This window comes from Hippocampus guttulatus, chromosome 13 (assembly GCF_054856545.1).
Source record: "Hippocampus guttulatus isolate MCC_2025c chromosome 13, RoL_Hgut_1.0, whole genome shotgun sequence".
Classification (NCBI taxonomy): domain Eukaryota; kingdom Metazoa; phylum Chordata; class Actinopteri; order Syngnathiformes; family Syngnathidae; genus Hippocampus; species Hippocampus guttulatus.
Genome location: NC_141273.1, coordinates 9,543,935 through 9,567,219, shown reverse-complemented (window position 1 = coordinate 9,567,219; position 23,285 = coordinate 9,543,935). Strand labels below are relative to the sequence as shown.

The 23,285-nt window shown below is 44.2% G+C and overlaps 2 protein-coding genes across 2 annotated transcripts; one reads left to right on the top strand and one right to left on the bottom strand.

Annotated features, from left to right (window-relative positions):
• Positions 1 to 10,328: 10,328 nt before the first annotated feature.
• Positions 10,329 to 18,727, bottom strand: exoc5 (exocyst complex component 5). Its single transcript, XM_086127922.1, has 18 exons — positions 18,534 to 18,727; positions 18,162 to 18,256; positions 16,906 to 17,053; positions 16,631 to 16,825; positions 15,300 to 15,364; positions 14,540 to 14,568; positions 14,350 to 14,459; positions 14,202 to 14,246; positions 13,976 to 14,116; positions 13,809 to 13,891; positions 13,528 to 13,737; positions 13,306 to 13,453; positions 13,100 to 13,208; positions 12,772 to 12,892; positions 12,299 to 12,385; positions 12,093 to 12,201; positions 11,792 to 12,007; positions 10,329 to 10,950 (listed from the first exon to the last, which is right to left on the bottom strand). Exons 1-18 carry the CDS (start codon positions 18,558 to 18,560, stop codon positions 10,762 to 10,764), a joined length of 2,127 nt encoding a protein of 708 aa, XP_085984048.1. The 5' UTR covers positions 18,561 to 18,727; the 3' UTR covers positions 10,329 to 10,761.
• Positions 18,728 to 18,797: 70 nt separating this feature from the next.
• On the top strand, positions 18,798 to 22,442 carry ap5m1 (adaptor related protein complex 5 subunit mu 1). The gene is made up of 8 exons (XM_086128230.1): positions 18,798 to 19,005; positions 19,476 to 20,133; positions 20,208 to 20,435; positions 20,510 to 20,649; positions 21,541 to 21,626; positions 21,697 to 21,809; positions 21,984 to 22,080; positions 22,168 to 22,442. The coding sequence occupies exons 1-8, from the start codon at positions 18,938 to 18,940 to the stop codon at positions 22,242 to 22,244; spliced, it is 1,467 nt and encodes a 488-aa protein (XP_085984356.1). The 5' UTR covers positions 18,798 to 18,937; the 3' UTR covers positions 22,245 to 22,442.
• Positions 22,443 to 23,285: the final 843 nt, after the last annotated feature.

The window sequence follows — 23,285 nt, the reverse complement described above, 5'->3', positions numbered from 1 at the left end:
AGCAGCAGCCTGGTGTGGAGTTCCAGGATTAAAGTCATGGGACTGGCCAGAGGCAGAAATAATCATTTCCTCTGAGTGGAAAGGCACAAACCCAGTGACTCCTTCTTAAAGGCAGAAAAGGTGGTAGAGAGATTGCCTACAAGGAATCAAGGCAGCATTCTAGAAGAAGATTGCCTGCAACAATTAGGGACATAGTGGGATTGTGAACTTTTTTTTTAAAATCAAGACTAAAGAGGAGACTTGTGATTTCTTTAAAAGAATAATCTATGCAGAGTGGTTTCTGTACACTGGATAATTGTGGAAATAGAGAGAATAGATGCAACGCTGTGCTGCATCATGCAGAGACACGCAAGTGGGTGATTGCTTTTGCCGCGCCGCATCTCGAGTTGAAAAATGTTCAACCATCACGCAAATGGATCTTGCATCTCAAGGGGTTCATCCCACATAAATAAAGAATTTCACCAACTCAGGAGTGGTGTTGCTGTGATGTCAGATGGCGCATCCAATAGGAGAGGAATTTGTGCAGTGATTTCAGATCAAAGTTTGCTTGCAAAAAAGTGCAGCGTAAATACGAACTGCATTAAAAGGGAAAAGAAATCCACTTTTGGTTCAGATCTAACAAGCAGACCAAAGGACTTTTCCGGTCTAAGTTTGCTTACTTCTTTTCTGACATTCATTTTCTCTTCACAGTGTTTGTTGATCTTTTTTGGAATTCGTGTGGGGAAAACAAAGCCACAAAAAAGCAACATAAATGGATAGATGTAAATGGATGCACTGAATTGATGTCTCACGTTACGTCACACACAACGACAATTCCAACCAAAGTTGAACTGACTTTGGAGGCATATTTTTCCAGTTAATTTGATAGAATTCCAAATGATACAGATGTTCCACTGTATTTCCTCTTTAAGGTGGTACAAGTGGCAGCAGCTATAGGTGGGCGTGGAGTCCAGAGATAAGTGAAATAGTCAGAGGGAAGTGAAAAAGAGTGCAGGGGGGCGCATAGCATTGCAAGAGGAGTGGACGTCTCTGAGGAGGAGCGATAGACGACAACCACGAGCGACGGAGTCCGAGGTAGAGATCCGGGTTGGCAAGCGGCAATTACTGAGACTTCGGTTGCATGTGAACTCAGCCAAGGTTGAGTGTGACAGTATGTGAGGAGGGAGTGAAGAGGGATGGTGGGAGTGAGGAAGGGGGTGAGGATTGAGATCTCTGGCTGGCTGGGCCCCTGCTGACTCTCATACAGGCAGATCACAGGCTCATCATGTCAGCTCTGTTTGTGGAAATCCTCGCTCATCAAATGACAAATTTGCTACACGTTTACCTTTATCAGATCTGGGAAGAGAGGCACAGCAGATGAGAGGGGTTGTGCATGTGAATCTATCTGTGTGTGTGTGTGCGTTGCTCTCTCTCTCTCTGTCGCCTCTGCCGTCAAGGGGCCAATTACTTGCTCCTCAGAGAGCAACTCTGCCATCTCTGGCTTTTTCATCCCTCCTCCTTCTCTTCCTCCTCTTTCTGCTCGCCCGTGCAGCAGCAACATCTGTGTGTGAATATGCAATGAGTGTGTCAAAGACAACACACCCACGTCCAGCAAAAGCTAATATTTGTTAACATCAAACCTGTCTGTTGTGCCTGTAGTGTCAGCACAGGATGTCTCCAACGCCTCCCACTCCCGCTGAAAGATTAGCGGCCTTGTCACTGAAACCATGCTTTGTTGCTCCCCTCCTACCTCCTCCTCCTTCTCCTCCTCTACCCCCCCCCCCCCCACTGGCGATGCCCCTGTCATCACGCAGCCCTCGGCCCTTTTCTTCGAACTTGTCCTGCTTCCGTAAAGACCCTAATTGAAGCAATATCAGCCTTCTGCAGCCTGCCAAAGTACGCATCCATATTGACCATGGGTTTGATGTTGGATTAGTGCATTTAACCTTGAATATTAATATTAAGCATTCGATGACAGATCATTGGTTTAGCTGTGGTGAATCAAATTACAGTACTAATAGAGAATATCTGGAAGCGACTTGACCAATTGCACCAAGCCTCGGTGAAGACGTTTGGGATGGACAAATAGGAATTGCAATCTTCCCATTTTCCCCTAATGTATCCATCCATCCATCCATTTTCCGAACCGCTTGATCCTCACTAGGGTCGCGGGGGGTGCTGGAGCCTATCCCAGCCGTCTTCGGGCAGTAGGCGGGGGACACCCTGAATCAGTTGCCAGCCAATCGCAGGGCACACAGAGACGAACAACCATCCAAGCCCACACTCACACCTAGGGACAATTTAGAGCGTCCAATCAACCTGCTATGCACGTTTTTGGAATGTGGGAGGAAACCGGAGCACCCGGAGAAAACCCACGCAGGCCCGGGGAGAACATGCAAACTCCACACAGGGAGGCCGGAGCTGGAATCGAACCCGGTACCTCTGCACTGTGAAGCCAACGTGCTAACCACTGGACTACCGGGCCGCCCCCCTAATGTATTTTGGTGGCAAATTAGCATATATACAAATAACTCTTATTTCAATTTACATGTGTGACATGATTGATAGTAATGACTTAGCTCAGCTTGGAAAAAGGCATAATAGCTGAAACATACACCACCACGAGAAGTAATGTGTATAAGTTAGTGCTGGACAATAGACACACAATAGACGGCAAGGAATACACAAAGAAAAATAATGTGCCGGACTGGTTGAACAGAAACAGCTAACAAGCTACACACTGGCATGTTTTGCCAAATTTTTTACCAAAAGTGTACGAACGCAAGTTTTGTCAAGTAAACATTTCCCGGACAAGGAGTGATTTTCAGTTGGAGAGGAGACATGCCACATACTGTAGGTGACATTAAAAACAAATGCCGTGCCGAGTACTTTTGACGAGCAAGAAAAGGGTGATGATCTTAACTTCTGAAGGAATGATCTGCTTTTCTGTGATTTCATAGTATTAGTTGATAACGATATGGCTTCATTCTTTCAGGAATAATGCTACAGAGTTGATGCATTCCATTTGGAGAAGCTGTGACTATATCATTGTGCAGGCTCGTCCAATGTCTAAACGTGAAAGAGATCAAGCGACGGTATGAGCATCATGAACATGGCAGCCAGCTATATTATTTTTATTACAATCGTTTTAAAGTCATTAAATGTACATGAAAAATAATGAAATTATCAAAGTACTTATTGACAAAATATTTTTTTACTGCGGCAAACGGCGTACATATGTGAAGTATCTCTTTAAGTAAAACAAATCTTCAACTTACTGATATAAACATGAACAAACAAATTTCGACATTCAAAAATGCAATGCCAGCATGGGTGTTAGCCATATTGTGTGTGTGGGGGGGTGCGTGTGTGTATATATATACACACAATGTCTACCACATTTGCAAATCATATTATGTATTCTGCTTCTTCGTGATATTTTGATTTGACTCCTGCAGATTCGCGCAGCAGCCACTCCATGCATGAGGAGTAGAGAGAAAAGTGAGCTGCAGCAAACAGGAGAAATTGTCTCCTCGGTGTCTGCTGACTGATGAAGATTAAAGAGACACACAGAGAAAGATTATAGAAGAGAAGAGATTGGTGCTGTGTGTGTGTGTGTGTGTGTGTGTGTGTGTGTGTGTGTGTGTGTGTGTGTGTGTGTGTGTGCGCGTGTGTGCGTGTGTGTGTGTGTGTGTGCGCGCGCGCGTGTGTGAGAGAGAGAGAGAGAGAGAGAGAGACAGAGAGAGAGAGAGAGTGACAGAGAAATGGGGAGAGGGACCTGGAGAGAAGTAAAGATGCAGAGAGAAAGAGAGCGAGAGAGAGAATTTACATAATGTCCTCCACCACAGTAAGTCCCTGAGGCATCCATGCTGGATAACAGAGGCCCAATATTCTTAATTCAATCTCTTTATTTTTCTAATACTTGCCCAAATTAATAATTTGTTCCCATTTCGCCCCCAGAAACCCCCATCGTCGTCCACAAACCACTGGGAGCGTGGAGCTGAGCTGCCTAAGTTTGTAACTTTAACCCAAGAAATTGATGTGAGCGGGCCTTCAGGCAGACCTGCTAATGAACGCATCGAGAAAGTTAAAAGATGGTCTTTTATAAAGTAATTTAAGAAAATCCTGTTAGCTGGATCAAGTACAAGAGTATAATTTCTCAATATGGCAGAAAGAGGAGCTGCTTTGCGCCTCTGCCGCACTAATAGCAAAATTAAGGAGGTAAAAAAGATAAAGAGAAGCAATCAATTAGTCCAGGCTTTGTAAACATTGCTAATTGTGGAGCGGGTGGGACGGACACTGGAGATGGGATGATGTTGAAGAGGAGGAGGATGATGGGGTTGATGATGTGAGTTTGCTCAAACCCTCGGGCCTCATCAACTTATGTCACCTCACACGTTCACACACAGGAGGGATGGACCAGGGCACAGGGGAGCTTTTTTTTCATTGGATAACCCATCAACCAATTCACTTAATGGGATTAATCAAGTACATCCGCTTAATCGAATGCAATCCAGTACCAAATGATCTACTGTATACCAAACAATTATTATTATTATTATTGTTATGGATGGATGGAGCATGATCTCAGACGCATTGCCTCTGGCACCCCACAACATATGGATTAGCTGTACTTGTTTTTCCAAATCGGTGTTATGAGAGCATTATATACTGGTAAATGTAAACAAAATTATGCAAACGGACTGTAGTTTGCTGTCCGCCATCTTGATAAATGGTTAGCGTTGTCACTTTGACGTACTGTCGACCTGCATTGGTTTCTTCAAATAGCTTTCATGAGGTTGAAGTTGTTTTTGTTTTTTTTTAAACTTTCGGTTTTTGGATGCAGCAAATGAATACAAACACAATGTTTACTTTTGTATAGAACTAGATACAGAATATATTTTGCTCATTTGTATACATTTTTGGACCAATTTGAAAGGGGGAAAACAGAATTCTATTTCATATGTAATCCAACTTAAATTCAAATTCACATTCAAAAAAAATAAAACTTGTGTCATTTGACTTTTTTTTTTTAGTTTTGCTTGTTACTTTACTTTAAAAAAGATGCCAATAATGATGAATACGATAATTTTATAAAACATACAAGAGAGCGAGAATATTATCTAAAACAAGTTTAGAAATGATGATATCAATTTACAGTATTTTCAAATGCACTGTGACGCTCCGATAGCCACACGACCATTTAAATATCGACATTTGTTTTTATTCTTTTCAAAATATCACTTGTTGTCACTATTATATTTGATCTGAGGACAAAATAATTATCGTTGAATACTCTTTTGACCTTCTCGACAGCGTTGTTGTTTTTTCTTCCTCTCTGAGGAGATAAAAATGAGGATGAATTTCTCTGTGGACAACCCAAACGCTGAGCATTATTTGATTCTCACTCCCTTGGGTCTTTTGACTGGGAAATAATTGGAAGTATTTCTATTTGTTTGTTTCTTTTTTTTTTTCCTGTGGTGTACACTGGGTAATTCTTAATACCTTCCAGAGATTATACGGTAACTCCCAAACTCCCATGATTATAATTAAGCCTGACTTGGTTATAGAATGAGCAAATAGCAATTTCGTTTTGCATCGTGTGAGGGAGCATCTCTGTATGTTCCTGCATGTTCCCTCATCTCTGAATGTAAGTGTTTATGCTTCAAATGCATTGTTTGAGAGGTAAAAAGTGTTGGGGAGAAACACGTGAAGGTTCGGTGAGGAAGTGGAGACTGCTATCATCCTGCTCCTGGCAAAAAAGAAAAGGTTGGGGGGAAAACCCCCCCACAAACATTCCTCATCCGTTCTCTTTCTCCTCCTTAGTCTCTATCTTGCTCTCACTATTTCTCTCAGCTTTGTGCCTCTCCCTTTCTGTATCACTTACAAAGGCAGACGTTTTTCCTCCAAAACGAGGCCACGTACGCAAGGTATGCAAATGAAATCATTGCTCGTGGATTAGAACGGGACACCATATACCCTAAATCATGATTGTCAATCATGGCTGGGGATTAAGGGATATGGGCTCACTGCAGACCTAAAAAAGCAACATTTCCACCCTCAGGCACATCCCCATTGTGAAGAGCTGTGAGGAAGAGGAGGCCTCACACGGGAGGAGAGCAACGCTGGAGCACCAGTGCCCCCTCCTGTCTGCTTTCAGCTGCACTATTTCATCATCAAACACCACGGTGAACAGAAATAGCGGTTGGCACACTCTAACATGTTCATTTACATTCGACGTAGCCTCGGGCGAATGCTTGATTAGACAAATGCACATGCTTTGGTGTTTCATCTCGACTGGAGTTGAGAGAGGAGAGAGAGCGCGAGAGAGACCTCATTTGTTTGTGAGGCATGACATGTGTGCGGCCTTGGTTCAACATCAGTGGTTCGAGGGCCACGGGCCTTACAAATGTGACAGATGTTGCTTGGCCCTGTAATTGAATGTGCTTAGTAAGGCCATCCCTCAACCATCACAATCAATTCATTCTCTGAACCTAACGGTGCCATTTGAACATGTACACAGTAAAAGGGTGGGGAATGACTGATTCCAATCATAATATTTTTTTAAACACAATACCAATAGAGGATCATGGGCAAGAATCAACGTTTTGGAAGAAAAGCTATCAAACAGCTCTTTGCCCATCAAGCAGGCAGCATGTTAAAAGATCGAAAAAGAAAGACACGAATAGGGACACAGGGAAAACATGATAAAACCAAAACCAACCAAAGCCGCATAAATCGAAACACAAAACATGACACCCTCGTGAAGATGTGATACAAAACATTAACAATTCAAAAACTCTTAGCAGAACAGTTATTAACGACACAAGAATTTTCAACAGTTAGCGTGTTCTCACTCTTCAGCAAGTTCAAACTACCGCCATATTTGTGTACTTTACAAAATACATTTTATAGCCACCTGTGTTGGTTACACTGGCAATAGGGGTCCTTGCTGTAAAGTGTTCCATTATTTAATACTACAATCTGTTCTAACCAGCACAGAGGCGAAGCAATAGAGCGAGCTGTAGGTTCGTTATTTGGCAAGAGATAGTTAATTCTTTCCATTCTCATTAAGTTTAAACACTTACATTCATTAACATTCGAAGGTCTAATGAATAGATAATTATCGACCTATTTATATAAACATCTCATACGGGTATGTAAAGTAGGACCAATATCATGATCACAATAATTGGACGATGGCAAATTTTCCAATAATAGCCAAAAATAACGGAGAACAAAATGTACCAACAAAAATTAGGAGCGAAAAAGGCTTGAGATGAAACGAGCAGTGAAGCTCCACACACGCAGACATGTTTAGGGGATTGTGTGTGCGAACCCTGGAGCCCTCAGCTAGAGTGCCAGTCTGTTCCTGTGGAGCAGTCAAGCACACAAACCCAGCCAAGAGAGAGCAAGGCGCAGGCAGCGGGCCAACAAATCGCACTACGGCACTGGAAAACACTCGACTACGGCAGAGAATTAATAGTGATTTTATTGAGGAAATGCATGGGCGGAGGTGATGGGAGCGCACTAGTCATCGCCACAATATCCAAAAGCTTGAACGGAGAGCTTCGTTCAAGTCCCGTCACAATTGGAAAAGTGAGCAACGGAGGAGAGTTGGCATCATCCGCATCCTGCTCAGCGCACCCCCCGGTCGTCTGAGAGTGAAGGTGGGGCGGCACCTGTGCCATTTTGGCCCTGACATCTTTTGGGCAGGAGGTCAAGGGCCGGGCATCATCTGCATCACATCAGAGAGTTTGGCACTGTGCCCCCCACCCTGACATCAGTCAGTCCTGGAGATGCTCTCAAAATAAGAATTGCTTGTTTGCGATGCACGGGCAAAGAATGCGCAGATCACATGACTAATTTTAACAAGGCCATCTTGATATCACTCAAAAAAGCAAAATAAAGCACGTGAATGGATACAGGCCGCAGGCACGCTAAAGAGCAGTCATTATGCATCATTAGGTGAAGATTTAGTTGAAACGTGTTTAGCAGGAATTAAGCAAAGCTGTTGTTGACATGGATTGACTGCTGTAATGCTTTATTGTCAGTGCTCCAGGAGGCTGAGGGAGGGCCGGCCTAGTTGGGGCGGCGATGTGCTGAAAGCGAGGATTTATAGGATGGTAGAGAACTAGCTGGAGGGGTGCACAAAGAGTGGAAGAGTGTGGCCGGAGAGGTGGAAAAGGGTGGGAGATGCGCGAGAGACAAAAGCAAATGAGGGCAAGAAGCGCAGAATTAGAAATGTGGAGATCCAACCTCTTCCTTCCATGGGCCTCATGCAGAAAGATTATAGGACGCTAGGGCCATTTTGACTTTCTTCACCTTGATTTATTAAACACGTTAGAGCCAATTCATCAGTGTATGCTGTTATTTAAAAAAAAAACCCCATCATCATCGCAACTTTGTATTAAAGGAGGTAAGGTGAAATGTGTAACCCTGCTCTGAACACCATCTCCACATTCAGAACCTAAACAAGAAGAATCTGTAGAAAGCGCTCTTTGTATTTTTTGCAAAACTCTTTTAAAACCAAATCATTCAAATTGTGTTTTCGTCTATGCCACAAGCCGCTAATGGCCCCCAGCCAGACTATGAACACCCTTGGTTGAAGCGATGCTTAAGTATGTAAGACTAACAAGGTTTCATTTTAAAAAATATTATGTTTCTGAATGTGAAAGATTCCTCCATTTCCTGCGCTAGAAAAAGCCTTTCAAATCCTACCTGAGGATTATTACTTCACAAATGAATCATCACCATGCTAAACTGAAAAGAACATTAATCAACATTTAATATCAAGTTGTCGACAATTTCCACCATTTTGGCGTACTCTGCCTTTTGCCCAAAGTCAGCTGGGATACACTCCAGCACACCGTAACCCCTAATGAAGATAAGCAGGATACAGAAAACGGATGGCGGAATAATAACACATCATAACAAAGGAGACAGGATCTTTGCTTATTTGATGATTACTATGTTGCAAGGCAAAGGTTTGCCCCACCGCAGGTGTTGAGAGTTACTGGCCATACCAATTCGGATTAACCAGCTACCGTCAAGTTGCCACTTCTGTCCCTCGGCCTGGTTCGCATGTCCCGGTGTCTTTATGTTGGTAAAATTGAATGCGAAAGCTGCTTCAACTGACAAGTAAGAGAGGACGGGTCTTATCCAGCTCTCCAGTGTTGACACTATTACTAATCCCCTCCACCTGCTCAAACACCCACCTCCCCAAAAAACACATCCCTCCCTCCTTTCCACAAGCCCGTGCTGGGCATCCCTGGGGACAGGCCGCACCTCCTGCCTTGCTTGGTCTCCACACCGGTTATCGTCAGCGGCCTGGCATCACTTTCCCCATCCGCGTCCTGCATCACACACACTAATCGTCCCCGAAAACAAATAGTTTCAAATGTTTGGAAGAGACCCGTTGTTTGCACCAGGGCCTAACAAAATAATTTTTACAAGCTATCCTGTTGTGATTAGGGCAGAGAGAATTGAATTGATGTGGCATTTATAATATTAATATTAGCCTAATTAATTATGTTGTTTGAACACGCTCTGTTCCGTGTGTACCTTCTACACAACGCCAACCAGCCGGAGCTGGAAGCAAGCTCTCAGGCGTCTCTATCTCACCCCCCCGTCCATGACTACTGCACACAATTCATCAAGCCAGAGATATCTAATCCCCTCTGGCGCCGCTCTCTTCCCCAAGTCGAAGAAAGAACTTTACTCTGGTGGCAAGAATTCCCATGAATACGTGATGACTTCTATAGAAATGGAAAGGAGGGGGTTCATCTCACTTTGAAAGTGACATTCACACATAATAAAGCACTGCGCCAACTTGATGTGGTGTCGTCTCCTCGAGGATGGGGACAAAGATAAAATGCTTTTTTTTTTTTGTTGTTTAATGAGTGTGTGGTTAAGGTAAACAGCAATACATCGGGAGCGGCTTCGCGGAGGAGACGTTTCCAAGCAGCGGGGATCATCGACCCCCTCTCGTAGTGCAAAAAGACAGCGACCGCCATTAAAGCCCAGTGTGAAAAGGTTCTCCCTTGGTGTGTTTCTTTCATCAGAAAAGGTCAATATTTCAATCTCCCCTGACCCAGAAACGGGGCACTTCTCGCCAGGAACGTCTTTGAGCAAGTGTTGATCTGTGCAATTACAGTGACGCATACTCAGTGACCCATCGCGGCAGTCATCTGAGCCAACAAAGGACCACCCAAACCTCTGAAGAGATTCTCAGACCTGTTTCGAGTTTGGATCTCACTTCACTGCAGTGGCCTCTTGACATTTGCTTTGTGCTCAGAGGTCAATGGTCAGCGAGGTGGTCATGTGTCTCTCTTATCCAGACAGAGCTCTCAGAGCATGCTTCTCAGGCTGACTCGAGACGTTTTTTATCTCCCGTTACAGCAGCTTGAGAGTTTATTCTGTGTGCACAAGAGCAGCCAGAGCATTTAGATAGTTGGCACAATCAAAAATAAGTTGTATTTGTACATAGGCAGATAAATCAACGTCCGTTTATGGAGAAAGTCAAGGTGTAATTGGGTAATAGATTAGTATTTAAAAACAAATGAGACACATTTTATGCAAGAGGTAAAATGCACATGATCCCACATTCAAGGAACAGTAGCCATCATGTCTTTGATGCCATCCCCAGGAGAGTCCGTCAAGGTGGATTGACGCCTCCTCGAAAGCCGAGGTGTCTCTATCCAAAGTGCATCAACTCATCGAAGCATGGCGGCGGACTGCGGTACTGGACGGAGGGCGTTTTGTCAAGCGTCGGCCCAATCATTAGCTAAAGTGGCGACCCAGTCGGGCTGAACGGTAGTCCACTCTGAGCTGGACGAAAGCGTGCAGGAGGTTCCGGTCCAGATTGGTGAGCTGCTCGCCTGAGCACACCTGCTTTAGGTTGTCAGGGGCAACGACCAGGAGGTTACACAGGGCGTGCAGAGTGTCGAAGAGCTGCAGCACCAGAGGCACCTGCACGATGGACACAAAGATAGGATTTCACGATTATAGATATTTAAAAAAAAAAAAAAAAAAGACAGAAAGCACTCCAAGAGATCAGGGTGACAATGGAGCCAATTTGCTGATGCAAGGAAATGGTCTATGTTAAATATCACCTCACACAACTTGGAAACCAGTGAAAAATTATTGACAAAAGCAAGCATCGTGTACTAAGTACTAAAAACGGTTACCTTAATATCTCTTCATTCCCGTGTGGAATTTGCAAGTTCCATCCCTGCTTGTGTGTGTGGTTTCCCAGATCTCCAACTTACACAATTTCTTTCCCCCATATGCGACACATGTGATTTTTTTTTGGTACACATCACATTAGAAGCCACACCTATTTTTGTAATGTGAACGAGTACATAAAAAGATCGATTAAAAAAAAAAATCTAAATTGGGCATCTCACACTGCAGTGTGAATGTTGCCCTAAGCAATTTAATGGAACCTTTACCATGCGTTCGCTCCATGGTGGTTGATTGACCATTTGTTGAGAGTGTAGCTGATTAGATATGCAGCATTTGCCTGTGTTTTAAATGTAAATATCGCCAAAGGTCAAGTTCATTTAATCGTGGCAGCTAAAATCACGACAATTAAAAGCCAATTAGTTGTGCAGCCCTACCTCTCGCCCAGCGGACAAGCGATACAGAAAAATAGACTCAGGAACAAATCCGAGTTTATTTCGGAGGTGTCACTATAATCCTAACAGAGAGATGTAAGGAGAGATGTCACCTGATGTGCAAATTACATTTCAGGACAATGCACAGGCTGAGTGTTGGTACAAAAGGCCATATTTTGTAGTGGACCTCTCACCCTGAAGTCCTTGGCGCATCGTCGGTATTCAGCCACGTCGCAGATGGTCAGCATGCCTCCCATAGAGCTGTAGTTGTATTGCTGCAGGTGCTCATGAATGAGGCGGTGGAAGCGAACACCCAACTCCGTCAACACCGTGTCCACATTCTTGCCATCCATAGACTTCCGCACGTGTTCCACCTGCCGGCTGACGTAGGCACAGACTTTGGCGCAGGCCTGCCCGATAGAAGAGGGTGGAAAGTTGGTGAAAAAACAAAAATGCAAGACATTTGGCAGGTCTTACAGCTTGTGCGCAACCTACTGTAGTGTACTGGATCATGACATTGTTCTCATCCTCTGGCTTGAAGTCAGTCTTCTTCTGTTCGGTTGCCAAGATGTGCTTCATTTGTCCCACCATGCAGTTTAACGTTCTGCCGCATACATTAGAACCACATCCATCCACGAACGAGCAGTTTTTAAAATCCGCATGCAAACACAAAGTCGGGCTAGGTGTCAGTCCACACTCACCTGTCTATTCCTGTGTCCAGTTTCACTTCCATTTGTTCAATCACTTCTTTCTTCTTGTGCAAACATTCGGCTAACTTTGGAGATGAACTGCAAACATTGATTTGAAAAATGTAAGGCAAACAACTTGGACGTCATCTTTCAACCCGAAGGTAACTCGACATTAAAATAGCCAGGTGGCTATTGGGTAACCTATTATGACATACACTCAATCGACAGTTACATCCAACACCAGAACTGTGTATGGAAAAAAGAAATCGGTCTTCTCAATGGTATTCTTACTTTTGATTGACAGAAGTCACAATCTTTTGTCATACGTCTATAAATCTGCTTGTAGTTCAAAGTTGTGTTGAACACAACTTTGCCATAGCCAAAGAGGAAGCTTTGTAAGAGTTGACTTTTTTTGGGGGGGGGGGGGGGGGGGGGAGTAAATGTGCATACTCTTTACACTATAAACTGTGTCACCTTGAACAAACCTTATTAGAGGCATAAGCTGGTCGTTGAACTGCTTGTCAAACAAGTGAAATATAGAGTTGGCCTGTTGGACCACATCCAGGAAGTACAAATTGGCATTCTTGGCATCTGAGGAGGGAATAGCTGTATGGAAGCCAGATAGTGAGAATCTAATCAGATGATACACTTCAGGGGTCCGTCAAGTTCAGGTTGAACTCAATTTATTAATACCGTATTTTGAAATATCATCAGGAAATGCACTTCGGTGGAGGCTTAGGTTAAACTAAGCTAATATCCGTAACACTTTATGTGGTCCGGGTTCTAGAACGTCATCTTAAGAGGCGACTGTACCCGAGAGGCCGATCTCCAACGCATAGTCAATATGCTCCACGCACAGATGCTCGACCAGCAGCAGGAAGATTACGAAGGCATTCTTGGGCAGGTCGGCGGGATCTGAAAGCTGCGCCGCCATGAACAAAAAGCAAGAGCACAAGTTTTGCACTCAGCACAACAGAAATGTATGTCACACTGCTCCCAAGTAAGACTTGCGGGCTCACCCTGTGGCATCTCTCAAAGGCATGTCGTGTTTCCTGCAGCAGGTTGACCACCAATTCTGGAGACAGAAATGTCTCCCCGTGGGTGTCAATACTCGGGCCCAGTGGTAGATTAGTGCGTTGTCTGATCCTCTCCTTCAGTTCTTGGATACTACACGGGAACACCCTTTCACGTGAGTATGTGATTGTATAATAAGTGAATCAAGGATCAAAACGTAAACCGACCTGCCGGTACCAATTGGTCGTTTCTGGTGGTTCTTGGAGTCGTAGTAGCGCTGGAGAATCATGGCGCCGCGCGTGCGAAGGTAGTCCTTCTCCATGTCAATGTAGCTTTCCAGGTAGGACGAGAAGATGCTCTTTATGAGCTTGGACAGGAAAGTGTGCTTGTCAGAGCCCAGGTTGAACTCGCTGAGCTTGGTGGCCAACAATGTGGTTCTGGAGTGTTTGGACACAGAAAACATGAGAACGGAAATTGCTGTGTATACAGAAAGGAATTGAAAAGAGACCTTGTGTAAAGATCAAAGAGGTTCCTGAGGTACTGTTCCACATCCGAGTGCCGCGTGTCATCCAGTTTTTCCCTGACATGGGCCTGCAGACACAAGTCAGTCAGAATGAAAGGCAAAGGAAAGGCCACTTGAGGGCTGGCGCTTTAACAATTTGACAGGACAAGTACCTGCAATTTGTTTTCAAAGATGTTCTGGATCAGTTTGGCCATGACGGTCTCCGGGCTACTGAAGACCTCGCCCACCTGTTTGTTGACCCTTTGGCAGAGGACTGCTGTGTCTTCAAACACATCATTCCTCATGTAAGCACCCTAGGATCAAGGGAAGAACTTAATCCAGATATTTATCCAAGATGAGAACAGGAATTGTTTTGCAAACAAAAGAAACCTCACTTACTTCCTGACACTGTTTGATGTAGACGTCTACACAGTGTGCGTAGCCCTTCAGAAAGCAACAAAGGTTGCAATTTTTAGAAAACCTCACTCTAGCCACGTCATGAATCTAACAGCTGATGTTTACAAGAATTTTGCCTGCTTGAGGTCACCTTGAAATGTAAGAGAACGGCCGCCACCTCCCGCATTCGTCCAATCTCTCCCCGGCGCTGGGCAGCGGTGAACTCCTGGATTAGCTGTCGCTCCAGATCATGGTACTTACCTGAAACAATCCAATGTTCCGTGAGAAAATAACCTTTCAGTGAACGTTATGATGAATGCTGAATCATGGAATAAACATACTTGCAATTTTGGCTTTGACATCAGCAAATCTGTTGAGACCACAAAATTAAAAGAGAGGATGATTAGTGTGATGTGCACCAGACAGTTCATTAGGTACATCTGCACAATGTCAAAAGAGCCAATACAAAAGGACCATTAAAATTTGAGACCATTTAAAGACCTTTTTTTTCAAAAACCTTTTTGTTTCCAGAAAAATCACAGACTCAACAGACATTTCATTAGGCATACCTCAATCTCAGATTTGCTTTTATAATGAAACTAATACGCGTTTTTAATGGGAGAGATGATAGAAAGTATTTTGGTATTAAAAAGAAGCAATTAAAAACTTTAATAATACTTTGAACCATCTATGTAGCTAAGTACGGTAATAAAAAAATATATTAAAAACACCTGCAATGCATTTATACATCACTGCAGACCAGAGCCACATTAATAATAATTACCAAAAAAAAAAAACCATATTGGTAATTTAAAAAATTATTTCCTCTCTTACTGTTTCAATTATAAGTGAGCATCATTATCTTTGCAAAGGCAGAATTTTGGAACTGATCTTGCTGCAGATCCGAGATACAGAAATGGCGACACCTTAATGGACCTCGTGAGTCAGAGCTTTGTTCCTAAAAACCGATTAACATTTAAAACGCTTACATATGTAAAAATCGGCTTAGACTTTGATGAACAGTTTACATGCTTAATACAGCACCTTCCCCTTGTTTGCCAGTGCCCCTGTCTGAAGCTGCCTCCAGGATGCCTGACTCACCTGTCGAATGGCAGCTCCTGGGCAATGAGATGCAGCTTCTGAATGATATCGGCAGCCTCTTTAATCTGAGGAAGGGAGAGGAAGTCAGCGCGTGGGAGAAATGAGCGAGCGAGAGCGAGAGAGAGAGAGAGAGAGACCATCATGACCATGAGAGGTGGGCATTTCTGAAATAAAGAGGGAGGGCCGCCGGCAGTGTCTCCACTAGGGGGATCATCATGTTATGAGCAGACCTCCTCCGCCTCTCCGTGTTGAACAGCCGGCGCGCTCACCTGGGCATCGGCACCAGCGGTCCTGCCTTAGCAGCACTTACAGCTCTTTATTGCCGTGGCTTTTCTCAATGGCCTGTAATCCTGAAGGATTCCAAATCGCTTTCAATAATCTGTCCGGCCAGGGATATCTGTCTGAGAAAAAAAAAAAAAAACAGGTGGGAGGGGGGTAAGCCCCCTCCCACCCGCCTACTGACATACACGCTGACTGTAAAAAGCCCTGGACCCGCGAAAGGCACGCCGTCTGCAACTCCTCTGTTCCCGCAGATGCCTGCCTCAGCTAACATCATTACTCTTCTCCCGTGAGGAGGATCCAGCCTTTCTGCTCAGCGAAGGTTTTCTAAGTATCTGTCCCCCAGCTAAGATTAGCTAAATCCCATGTAAGTAATGTAGCCGTCTCCCTGCAGTCAGGGTTTAGCAGCACTTGTCTCCACGCTGGCGGGCCTTCCCTCCCTTTCAGGAGGATTAGCAAAGCCATTCCCCTCCAGCTATTCACTTGCAACTTTTCTCTTTCCCCTCTCATCTGGAGGTATGCTCGGGAAAAGGAATCTGGACAGATATTTCGACAACCCTTTCTAGAAATTGAGCTCCCGACTCTGGGATTGACCCTCTCACCACTCGCTGATTCACAGCCACCTTCAATGCAGAAGCGAATGTAAAATCATCCAATGTCACTTCATTAAACTTTCAGCGTGCATTCCCTGCCTACATTACTGTGTCTACTTGAACTAAGTGCACATTCTCAACTTCTTTGTAGCATCACGTTTGGTCGTATCACTACAACACTCACTGTAAACACAATTAGGTTTGACATGAGCATGTTGACATCCATGCTAGTCAATCAGCCAACTGTCAAACAGCAAATGACAGTTGATTAATTCTAATTAGCTGTGGGATGCAACCTGGGGGATCAACTTGACAAGTTATTATGGGAGGTTTACTTGTTAATTCTCTACAGTCTCACCTCCAGCTAAATAACAACATTCTTTGTCAGTGGTTTGACAAACACACGCACACACGCGCTCACATGCACGCACGCACAAAGGGAGGGAACATCGTACCCACCTTATCTGGGTTACTGAAGACATCGCTACGCAGATCCCCATCCAAGAACTCGTTAAAGTAAGTCATCAGACGCTGAGCTTCTACGGCGCGCTGCCGTGGAGTGTTCACACCTTCAAGCTGGTCGCCCAGATGACACACTTTGGTTGCCACATAACTGATGTGCTCATCGAGCTCCTGAAAATGCTGGAAGGCCACCTGAGAAGAGAGCGGGGTGCAGAGCATATGATGTGATGATTCAAAGAAGGAAGGGGTCCACGTAAGCTCAAATAACGCACCTGGTTGCTCCTCTGCAAGTCCTGCACTTTGTGGGCAAATTCCTTGGCTTCACGATGACACTGATGTTCTAGTTTCTCCACCCGCCGCTGTATCTTCTCATCCAGTTGTTTTAGCTCTTCAATGTGGTTCTCAAACTCCTCCAACAACCTGCCATGGGGGAGAGTGGGATATGTTATTAAGTTGCAGAATTCATGTGGAATGATGTACAGTTTGCCTGGAAAAGTAATCAAGTCCCAAACGTGTCCCACTGACCTCACGGGCATACAGTGGTTATTAGGCAGAGAAAAGTGTCACATGCTTAATTCTTGGGTCCCCTGCCTTAAGAGGTTCGAGCAGCTTCGTCAGCTGCATTTTCAAACGCCATCAGAGCCACATGGCAAATGTTCTAAGTCAGCAGCATATTTCACAGAGCAGGAAACATCCCGAAATGATGAGTGTATAATCTTCTGACTAATTCCCTAAGCAACGGTTGGAGCTTAAAGACATCTCCCAGCCTTTCCCAGCAGACACTCATTCCCTGGTTGGTGACTCAAATATGGTGGCCTCCGAAGATAGGTTGTCTCTGACTCTTCACTAAGAGCTTCCGAGGAGGTGGTGGCAACAGTTTTGTGCAGGAAGTAGATAAGGCAAGAAGGATAAACAACACATTCAGTAAAAGTGTTGTGGCATTTTTGTTAATGAAAAATAAGTTGCACCACAAGCGTGAACAATTTTATAACAAACTTTAATTGACTGAAAAAACAAACAGAACCAGGATAAAGAAAAAAAAACAACAGTTCGGTCGGTAAATATTTCACTTCATTCACAAATTGTCAGATTTAAAAATAGCTTCGGTTTTCCCTTGACAATTTTTGTCTCTCTACCAAACAAAAACAGACCAATGAAAGAAAAATTTATTATTACAAACGATTTCATTAAAAGTCACTTGTGTGACCCATCAGACATATGACTTTGAAAATGAAGTTGCATGTTAATGAATATTGTTCTGGGGATAAAACAGGATCAGTTTTCCCAATATATAACAATATCAGACTAGTATACCCCATCCACTGAGAAATATGACTGACATGCAAGAAAAAAAACACGCAATGATTGAATTGCACAAAATTTGTTTGCAATCACGATAAAATATACATTAATGTGCAAACATTGCTGCAGTGACTAAGCAGCAAAAGAAAATGCATTTGAGGTTTGTCTGCAAGAATAAGTACTCGATCGCGCAAATTTACGTTTTCAACCAAATGCTTTTCACTACCGTTTTGGGTCGAATGCTTCGACTCCTCCTTTGGAGCCTCCCCCGGGAGTCCTCCAGGCCAATCTCTCAATGTACTCATCTGCATCAAAGGGCTCCTAAAGTGAAAAAATCCAAAACAATTACGTCAATCATCTCAAAGCAACTTCAAACAATAATCTCCGAGGTTAACGACACGGCTAAACTACTTTTAATGGCATTGTTACGAAACGCCGTGTGGGATATGCAAAGCGCATCAGCAGCATTGTGTCAAATTATAAATCGGATCCATTAAACTACGCACAGCAGATGAAGAAGAAGCGCTAGCGTTCCGGATGGTTAGCCACCTTAGCTGGTGATGGCTAGCAAAACTCCGGAGAGCAGCAATCATTTTACCTCAAAAAGCTGAGCAGTAGTCGTCATCTTTTAGGATCAGCTGGCGATGTGAAGTAATACAATTTGTATGGAGGAGCGGCGGATCAGCAATGACGCCGACCTCGACATGGATTTGCTAATTTCCTCCAATTTTGCCCTTTGTTGACAGCTAGCAGGTCCCGCTTCCTGCATGAGAGGAGAGAGAGAGAGAAGGGTGGAGACGGTGGCTGAGGCTTGTAACTGCGCATGCGTGTCTGTCAGGTGATTGGTACTGCATGTCACGTGACGTCAAAACAGGAAGTACAGTGCCCTGCGTTTGTGTTCTTGGAAATGTCTCGATTCGTTGATGAATGAGCAAAATGTGAATGTTGTCACTTTTCCGTTGTATTTGGTTTTGTTCCGTGTGACGCGGAGTAGCTGGATAAATGAGTTTTCGTGCTTTGTGGATTATTACTCACGATAAAGGTGAAAATGCTTCAGTTCGCTTTTCAAGGTTCGTATGTTGCATTCTTAGTTGTTTTCATTGTAGGTAGGTACGGAACATGAAACCGATTTAGCAACATTATTAGACAGATCTTTTAAAGACGGTTCCAGTGAGTCCGAATAATTTCCTGGGACAGTTATTAAGACACGTCTATAATAAATATAGCCATTTGGATTTGAAGAATGGAGTTTGTGAACTCAAATTCGGGAAATGTTGACTGAGTCTTCCACAGCCTGTGCTTGATCTTTCTAGAAAGCCTCTTGTAGGTTGTCGTTAATGGTTTATAATAATTCGATGAAAAATGCCGTCAAACATGGTAACGGCAGTTGCGACGTCAGTCAAAATGTGCAGTATGATGATGGCTCCTTGAATGACCATGTTTTTCGAGCCACGCTGCTGTGAATACCCACATACCTATTCAATACATTTCCCTCGGGATTACATTCTGTGTCGGTAACACCACGCTTGTTCATTCAAAGGAGGTTTGCCACAGTGGAACACCGTGCAAAGAAACTTGGAGGCTCCTTGTATGTCGCAGTTCCAGAGGACAGCAGTGTACTCAGACTCCTGCTCACCGAGCTCAGCCTCTCAGATCCACACAAGCCTTTCGTCCTTCTCAGAGATAATTGCCGTCGCTGTCCGAAAACGCCAGCTTTTGAGCTACGCGTCGGTCCTGGCCAGGAAACGCTCTGGCCAGTTGTGGTCATCACTGATGGATCTCTCATTGTAGCGTGCCTGGGTCTAGTGGACGTCCCTCTGGAGCCTCGTCCACCTCTAGCCAACCTGCTGTGTGTCTCACAGGGCATCACCTTTCTGCTTGGATTACAGAATTTTCTCTTGGGTTCAGGGGGAAAGGTTGATAATGAGCTGATGGCCTCTCGCCTGGAAACGCTTCCCTCTGTGCTTCTGCAGGTCTGCCCTTTTGGCACGCCTCTAGATGTGCCGTCAGTCGGGGCACTTGCCATGTATTCTGTACCCATTCCTGCTGGGAACCAGAAGCAGCCCGTCTGGAAGACGGGCTTTCACCGTGGACGTGCTGTTGTGAATATAGCACTGACAGAAACCGTGCGCTGCATGCAATATGGTGACCCCACTAAGCAGGACACGTGGGACGTGTACGGCACAGTGATGTGCAAAGTAAGTCTAAAGCAAAGGCAAGCAATACATTTTGCATCAGTGGCCTTCATTTTACTTTGCCGTACTTTTAACAGTGTGAAGTGGAGGGGGTGCTCCCAGACGTGACAGTGACCCTCACTCTGCCACCCAATGGGTCACCGCTGCAGGACATCCTGGTGCATCATTGCGTCACCTCACTTGATTCCAGTATCTTGACTGCATGTAGCGTCGACAACAACGACAGCTCATCCTTCTCTGGACCATACAAGTTTCCCTTCTCTCCTCCTGTGGAGCCCTTCCGACTCTGCGGCTACACATCACAGGTTAAAGTACACAGCTCATGTAAGGATAATTTGCATCCCACTCGCTGCTAACTGATTCTTCGAATCTCCTATAGGTGCCTGTCCCCCCCATCCTTGGATCATATCAACTAAAAGAAGAGGAAACCCATCTGCTTGTGTCAGTGACTCTGAAACTTCATGAGAGTGTAAAGAACAGTTTTGAATACTGTGAAGCACACCTACCTTTTTTTAACAGGTAAACAAGACATGCATACATGCTTTTTATGGTGTATTCACACCTACACTCTTTGGTCCGCTTTAAAAGGACAGCGGTTTGTTTTAAACGGACCTGGGTTCATTTCCCTCACTGGTCTAGATTTTTCTATGCAACTTTGAATACACAAAAACGAATTCTGGTGCAGACCAAACAACTGGAACGAGACCCACTTTTTGAGGAGGTCTTGGTTCGCTTTCAAACGGACTCAGTGTGGTTCGTTACAAGTCTGAATACAAATCATTGCCGATCTGCATCAAGTACAGGATCCAAGCGACTTTTTGGGCTTCTCAGGAAATATTAGCCCTCAGCGAATGTTGATCACATGTGATCCTTTATCTTTTGTTCAGCTGCACCGCTGCCAGCATGCTTTGGGTCACAGCACGCAAAGCACCTGCTCCTGCGGGTTGCTGCACACATTTGGCGACGCTGTTTCAAATTTTTGAAAAATACGTCCATTAAATGACGTGCTCGTGATACTCAAAATTATTTTGCAGCTCCAATAACAGCAGAAGCATGCAGAGCAACAATGCAGCACATAGGAATTCCACGGTTTCCTTTATTTCCGGATTTGTGCGTTCGGTGCCGTCCTCATAATTTCGGTTCAATGGGAGCACGGCTGCTTCATGCATCTCACATCTTACCTTTGACAGCAACATACATGACACAAGAGTCAAAGAGCTTTGATTCTGTGTCCTCTTTACATAACTTCACATGTACTGTCACTATATATTCAATATTTTGTTTTATTGGTCTTCTTCGTTAGCATTATATTTTAAGTGCACCAGGAACACATGCAGGGGACAAATTCAGAATATGGCTTTATCAATAGAATGTCTGCATTAAAACATTGTTTCCCCTTTTTTTGTGCAGGCCTCAGATGGGTTCTGTGGATATTAAAGTGAGCTCTGGACATGTGGAAGTTTCCAAGGAGAAGAACTTGGTGGCATGGGTTCTTGGTGGGTGTTGGGTATCTGGAGAGTTCTTGTAAAGAAGCTAATGATTTCTTTTCCACTCTTGAATATTCAGGACAAAAGTTTCCTAGATCTCGTGACGTCACAATGGAAGGCAGGATCGCCTTTTCAGGGTCGACAGCAGGACCTGCTGATCCCATTTGCACAGACCTCACAGCTTATGTCAAAGTAGGTTCTTCTGCATAGAATTTTCATATATTCTCATTAAGAATGTTATATTTTCTAAAATAAAAATGCCAAGTCAGGACTTAGTGGGGGGAAATACACTGAGAAATACAGCACATTAAAAATAATATATCGTGAATTGCATATTGATTAATAGTTGTATTATTTTCATCCTAGTTGTACTTCAAAGTGCCTGACGCAACACTCTCTGGATGCTATGTGGACCAACACTCAGTACAGGTGTATTCCTCCGCTAAACCTAAAATAACAACTTGTAAGTTTATGCAATTCTTTTGAAACGTGTATTGTTTGTTATAGAACACACTTTTTGAAAAAGAACTCCCTTTTCTTTCTTGTATAGCTCGGGAACTTCAATCTAAGGACTATTTCATATGGAATTCCACGAGTACCGCTCCCATATGCCAGCTGTTGCTTTAGGATGGACTCAAATCAAAGGAGCCACCGTATTAATGTTTTACACTTGTCCATATTTCCTTGCTACGCCATGTAAATTGTTGTGAGAGTGGAGCTCAGTTTAGAGCACAATGTACGTATACTTCATTTGTGTGACAATCATTCAACCAATCATTTGTGGCGTTTGATGATTAAACTGGGCGCACAAAGTTTTCACTGGAAGACATATTGAAGTACTTGTGACTGCTGTCGGCCTTTCTTTACTCCCTCCTCCTTTACATTGAGGACATTGCAAACACAAGGGCACCCCTTGCTCTGACAGGCCCACTTCAGTGACTCTCCATCAGCCGGATAATTAGCAGCTGGGGCCTTGTCATCAGCTGTTCTAGGCCTGAAGGAGAGGGGGCTGGCAGCGCAGTGAAAGGCTTGACTGCCTCCGACACTGCCTTGGCGACAAAAGGCTACTCTTTAAAGCTGGCAGGGGTCCTTACACCACCCTCCAACCCTTTTGACCCCATCCCCGCCCTGTCAACTAGTGAGTACCAAAAAAAAAACAAAAAAACTGCCTCTCCATCCAGCCTATGATTGAGCGCTGACCCCTCTTGCCCTCCGAGACATGGAAGCAGTCGGCCACATTCAGCTGTCGGGACCCGGCTAATTGGTGAAAGAGTCACAAGGGTAGATGAGGTTGGGCTGTGTGGTAATGTTATGTAGGTGCACTAACTCAGGGTGTTTAATTAGTTGTTATTGAAGTAACACAGTTGTCAGCTGGTAGCAGTCACATCTTGGTCACAGTCTTTCTTAATAAGAACTCCATTCAAAATTGATTGAAGATAATCATTGATGGGGTGGGGAGGTTCTCTCCTGGCACATACCAGGGTACCTACTTGCATTAAATGTAATACATAACCAGTCAATGAAGAGTTAAATCAGAGGCGGTTGTGCTCCCCAGCATCCAGAATCTCTGAGTACCCCCATTGTCTGCTGTTGGCCTCTTATGCCCCTCGCTGGTCCAAATGCTGCATTCTCACGTGGATTTCCACTCACAAGGCTGACCATGACCAA